The 6,165-nt window shown below is 43.1% G+C and overlaps 1 protein-coding gene across 2 annotated transcripts in view; it reads right to left on the bottom strand.

Annotated features, from left to right (window-relative positions):
• The window catches only part of ANKRD22 (ankyrin repeat domain 22), a 44,663-nt gene that overhangs the window by 24,362 nt on the left and 14,136 nt on the right, over window positions 1–6,165 (bottom strand). Inside the window, exons 5-6 of one of the 2 annotated variants that reach the window (XM_030570632.1) lie at window positions 5,001–5,099; window positions 3,606–3,908 (exon numbers count right to left, since the gene is read on the bottom strand). In XM_030570632.1, coding sequence (XP_030426492.1) covers window positions 3,843–3,908; window positions 5,001–5,099 — 165 coding nt within the window. In that variant the 3' untranslated portion in view covers window positions 3,606–3,842. Of the gene's footprint in view, window positions 1–3,605; window positions 3,909–5,000; window positions 5,100–6,165 lie in introns of those variants that run through there. The other variant, XM_030570631.1, reaches the window with a different exon arrangement.

Raw genomic sequence — 6,165 nt, 5'->3', positions numbered from 1 at the left:
ATGGTGGAAAGCGGAAAGCTTTTAAAGAGATTGTGAAAGTTCTTAGGTTAAAAAAAAATTGACTTTGGCACTTGAAAATGATTCCCTTCATAGCCCCTGATGAACTTATTCAACTTCTCTTTCAAGTTTCCTATTTGCAAAATGGGAATAATAGCCTACCCTGTAAGCATGTAGTGAGAATTAATTTGTTAATGTTTGTAAAGCACTTTAGGGATCAAAAGATCACAAGTGCTAAGTTTTATTAGCTTACATTGAAAGATTTATTTCAGCTTTCCAGGTATTCATAAACGTTTCCATCCAATCCACGCTGTAGCAAGAGTCATGCTAAAAATTCAGATACTCTATTTCCATGAGCAGCTTTGATGTGGTAATTACTAACCAGCAGGCACAAACTGAAATACGTGTTACTGTCTAGGCTTAGCTAATTACCAGGAGTGAGTTCCTTTAGTCAGTAATGCAGCTGCAAGCAAGCTGTGAGCAGACTCAGCTGTTTGGTTCTTTCAAGTGAGTGACGTTATTGGTTCTGTTTCCAGTTCTTTCAGTTAAAAATTTCATATACTTCTGTTTTGTTGCCCTGGATGATTCTTTCAGTGGGTTTAAGATGCTGAAAAATTAAATCTGTTCCAGCCCATGTGTACTCCTGTCTTAAAAACATTGCAGGGAGACTGTGGGGCTTTTTATATTATTAACAGCAAGAAACTGGGAGGTTATGGTATGATTAACTTGGAAAACATGCAACAGGTACATAATCAAGGCAATACATCATGTGTACTTATTCTTTGAGTTATGATTTCTGATTTAAGATGTTGTTGTTAATAAATACACCAAGAGATGATTGAGTTTTTTATGTCCCTAGGTTAGCTGTGTTAGTATTAATTGTTTGATCTAATATAAGAATGCAAGTTCTCTTATTGCATAGCCAATAGTTTCTGGACTGGTGGAGATGAGGAGGGATGTTCTATCAAAAGGGGTATCTCAGCCTCAACAAGAGTTAGGTGTTTAAAAAAGCCTTGATTACTGTTATGACATTAAAGAATTAATTGTCATTTTATTCTCATGATTTTGAAGCCAATCTCATGCCTCTTTGGGTGTCTAATTTGAGATTTTTGAACATGCAGAGGTGGCGATAGCGAAAACATCATTCCATAAGTGTGATTTTAAATGAAATGATTGAGGAAAGGGACAGATATTTTTCATTTTAAGATTTAAGATTTTTGTTGGTTAGTTGTTTTTACTAAAGATGAGTGAGAGGGAGACACACAGACGATACAGCAGCCAGAAGTAATATCAAGGCCTCCACAGTATTGCAAACATAGAGGAAAATAGTCACAAGCCAAAAAAATTACATCCATACTTTTTCTTGAATTTACACTGGACTTCCAAAATAATAGCAAATATCACCTGCTTTTCTTTCTTTATTAGAAATGGTATTTGTCTGCCTTTTGGCCACTGTCTTCTCTAGCTCAGCCCCACACCTGTCAGCTCTCATGCAATCATGTTAGGCTGGCAAACATTTTCCTTTCATTTACATTTCTTAGCGAGGCATCTAGGCTGCTCTGTGGAAGTTGCTTCTCTTAAAGTCTCCCAGAGGGCAATCCTATCAGGCAGATATGGACAAAACCTGTATTTAGACCCTCTGCTCATGTAATCAGGCCCTAACCCACCTTGCTCTGGCCTGCATCTCTAACCTTACCGCGTATCACATTCCCCTCTCTAGGCCCCCAGTAATGCCAGTATTCACTCCCATTATGGTCTCCCCTCCCACTACCACCTCGTTGTTCAAGAATGTCCTTTTTCTCAAATGTATGTCAAACAAAATATGCTTCTATTCCCTCACCTGAAGGTATAAGGGGTAAGCTGGGTCGGCTCCAGGCACCAGCAAAACAAGCAGGTGCTTGGGGCGGCACATTTCTAGGAGTGGCATTCTGATGCCGGCCATCATAGGTGCTGACTCTGGGGCATGGGGAAAAAGTGCCCCCGCCGCCCCAGCTCGCCACCACCACTCCACTTCTCCCCCCTCCCTCCCAGGCTTGCTGCGTGCAAAACAGCTGTTTCGCACAGCAAGGCTGGGAGAGAGGAGAAGCTGAGTGGTGGGTGCTCCGGGGAGGCAGTGGTGATGGAGCGGAGGTGAGCCGAAGCGAGGAGTGGTTCCTCTACCCCCCCATTACTTCCTGTGCCCCTCCACCCTAGCTCACCTCTGCTCCCCTGAACACACCGCCATTCCCCTTCTCCGCCCTCCCTCACTTGAGGGGAAGGCAAATTTTTTTTTGCTTGGTGTGGCAAAAATCCTAGAGCCAGCCCTAGGGGTATGGCAGGGGATGAAAGGGATGTGGAAGAACTCCAGTCTGCCATAGCAACCCTCCATTGATTTTCCATTAAGGACCCTAGGCTGGTGAAATTTGGAGCTACCCAGGAGTAGCTTTAAGCATCATTGGCACTGACCCAGACCCGAGAACCAGGAAGCTGTAAGCAGCTCCCTGATGCCACCCTGCTCCTCCTGCACTGTCTCACTGGCACAGGAGAGAGGCTGTCCCTTTATTTCTTTACTTGGGAGGATTAGATTTTACTTGTCCATTTTCCCCTTCAAAAAGCACCAAAGGGACAAAAATGGAAGTTCTGTGTTGTCGCATGTCTGGAGGGAGGGAGAGCTTTAAAGTTTTGTTGTGAGATGGATCAGCTACTCCTTCCCCCTCACCCCAACAGCTGATTCTGATCAAAGGGAGATCAGGTGGTAAAACTTAGTTATTGGGGAAGAGCTGGGGATGTCTATATAGAGATGGATAAGCACAAGTGAAAGGGAGCCCCAGAGGAGAGGAGTTTCTGTTCTCTGATAGCAGCCTGAAAGATGGCTGAGAAAGCGACAGGTGAGAAGAGAAAACAGGCTATTGCCTAGGAGAACTGGAGGTAGAAGACCAGATGAGCAGCTGCAGCAGCCTGCCTGTCTGAACCCGAGTGAGGGGAGGAATGTGTCAGCCCCTGGATGGAGGTGTCATTGGAGAAAAATTATAGTAACTGAGACATACATATGAGGGAGAGGTGGCCTGCTGACCCCAGCCAGGCTGAAGGTTGGATTATTTTCTTATGTTTGGTTAGACTTTGATAAAAGACTGAAGCCCTGGAAAGGGCTAGACTCTAAAGTGGACTGGCCAGAGGGTCAGCTCACTCTTACAGCTAGACTGGGCCAAACAATAGTGGCGGAGACTGAGGTAGTGTTGCTGCATCATTGCATCCAGCCATAAGAGGGGCGTCCTGGATTGGCAGCTTTGCTCCACATGACAGAATGCCTGAAGAATCATGCTATGTCTTCCATCATTAGCTGTGAAAATTTAGAAAGGAAAAACTACAAACGTAATATATTGGGCTTGCAGACCACTGGTGACAACTGTCTTGTGGTCAGAAATATCCAGCAATCTATTAAAAACCAATATGAAATTTAAATAATTTTTTTTTCTGAATCCGTTGTGAATCATGTCTTCTATAGCCCTCAAATTTCAAATATTTTTTTTACTTTTTAAAATTCCCTGCTACTGTAAGTAAGGGGATAAGTTGAGGAAAACACATGAACATTATAAATCAACAGAATAAAAATAAGACAACTCCTTCCAGGCACACCACATGGCTATATATTTTATATGTTGTATGTACTGACTGCATACCAGTAGATACAACTTAGATAATGTTTTCACCCCAGTACAGTACATGACTGCAGAAAACATCAGATCTTAAACAAAAACAATGTCTCCATGGCATCCTTGTACAACAGGGAGTGCCCAGATAAGTAGATTTTTTTTTTCATGCCTAACACCCTTAACATCATCCCATTAAGGACTAGGATGCCTTCTTTAACACACATATTCAATGTTGGTGAACTTTAATCTTCTCGCTATATCCAGTGGAGATTCCCCATTCTGAAAGAAATAGACAAAACATGCCGTGATAATAGTCATGGAAGCAGGTACTTGAGTGTGAGTATGTCTGTATTGCAATCAGAGGTGGGAGTGCGGCATGTGTAGAAACACCTGTGGTAGTGTTAATCTACTTAGTACCAATCCCAGCAGTAGTGAAGCTGTATCAGCACATACTTCAGTACAGGTTAGTTCTCTAAGTACCCAGGGTCCACAGCAGGCTGGTACAGCCCATGCTGAAGTCTGAACTGCCGCAGTTTTGTTGCTATTGTTACTCCCACTAACTAGATTAAAGCCAGCTTGAGCATGTCTACATGGGCTTCAGTCACACCTCTGACAGCAGTGCAGACATACCCTGAGAGCCTCACTGGACAGATCAGCCAGTTTGTGTTCACCTATGTGGTTTGTATTGTCTGATCCACACTGATAAGAATCCCCAGCACTTAGAGGTCTCAAAATGAACTGAGTCTGATCCTGCTCCCCATCAGTCAGTGAGTCAGGGACTTTATTTCAATCACACCAAAATCCATTCTGTTATTCAATGTGGCTGATGTCAAAAGTCTGTGTCAAAGCAATAGTAAATGAAGGGGCTGCAGTGTTGCCAAGATACTTACCTGTCTCTGGTATGTGGTGAGAAATCAGTTCTTACCTTTGACATTTGATTAGTGATGGATGAGCCTCCCTTGGGAATGGAAGTTGCTGATTCAACCCCTTACACTGGCGTAACCTAGTGTGCAAGGCTCCCAGCAGCCCTGGGGAGGGTACCCACATATCTCATTCCACCAGGGGGCCTGCAATCAGCCATCATAACTGGAAGTGGGCAGTGCTGGACCAGCAGGGGCATGGCCAAGACCCCTAGGAGATGCACTGATTCAATACATCCCCCAAGCAGCTTGCACAGCTCCAACCATGCACTATTTACAGTTTAAAGCTGCTCTCCCCCCAGGAAAGCAGTGGGGCAAATATTTCTTTGTCCTTCCCTAGAAATGAATCCACTCCTCGGGAGCAATGCACTCTGCATTCTCCTGTGCCAGCCACCTGATTTCTGGGAGCTTAGCAGGGCAATGCTCACAGACACAGCTATTACCTCCTTACCTTATTCTTTATTGAAGGGTCTGCATGGGCTTCAAGTAGTAGAGGAACAACTGACTGATTTTTCATTTCACAGGCATAGTGAAGGGCTGTGCTACCAGCCTGAAAGTAAACAGAATCCAGGTACAGTTTACTTTTGCCACACTTTAAGCAGAAATTTTAGACACACATTCATCTGTCATTTCATCAGCCCACCTGCCAATGATATTTGTATATTGGAAGTTGTTTTTTCTGTTTCTTGAAAAAGGACGATATGCAGCCATATGTGATATGGGGCAGAAGGCACTTAATGTGATGGAGTGACAAGATTGATTGTTTTACTGTTTACCAGAGATGGGTCTATGCCACAAAATAAGAATCTAGATACAGGCCCAGACTTCAGTCTCCTCAAAGCTTGAGAATGTAAAGATTGAGGGATCTGGCTCCGGGTGCATTGCTATCCTAAAGCACATCTGCCTACCCACCAGGCTGCACAACCCTCCCTCCCCCACCCCCAGCATGGTACAACTCCTCATCCTCTCCACAACCTGCTAATGCAGACCAATTCCTAAATGTGTACAGCTTTGTTACAGCAAAGCTTAAGCTGCATGCTAGTAAACATATCTAGGCAGTAGCCTGGGTAGAGGAGAATCATTGCATGTTTGTGTCCAGTCCTGTGAATTTAGCAGGCTTTTCTTTTTAAACTATTTCTGTATTTATAAAATTTTAACAGTTTTACAAATCCTAGTCCTGTAAATATCCAAGACAATACAATAATCATTACAACAATTAGAGATACATTACACAGTAGTCATTGGATCTCTATTTAGCAGGGTGTTACCATGTTAACGAGTGAGAATCTTTACCCCTGATATGCCATTTCTGTGATTTTATTAAATTGAGTGAAATCTCTGATTACACACTTAACAGACCAGGTATGTCTATCAAATATGAACATTCAAAAAAATTGGACAGGTATCTTGTTTTTTTCCAGGTGAATGTATTATCTAGACATGTTTACTAGCATCCAATGTAAGCTTCATAGATTTTTAAAAATTGAGTTGTACGACATGCTGGAAGACAGTTCTGGGTCAATGTGGAGGAAAGAGAAAGAGATTATTTTCTGCACCCAGAGACCCTGATGGATGTAGGTGTATACCAGGTAGTCTCTAGATGAGACCAGGAGGGA

The sequence above is a fragment of the Gopherus evgoodei genome, chromosome 7 (genome assembly GCF_007399415.2).
Source record: "Gopherus evgoodei ecotype Sinaloan lineage chromosome 7, rGopEvg1_v1.p, whole genome shotgun sequence".
Taxonomy (NCBI): domain Eukaryota; kingdom Metazoa; phylum Chordata; order Testudines; family Testudinidae; genus Gopherus; species Gopherus evgoodei.
Note: the sequence above shows the minus strand (reverse complement) of the source record. Positions and strands in the feature narration are given on the sequence as shown.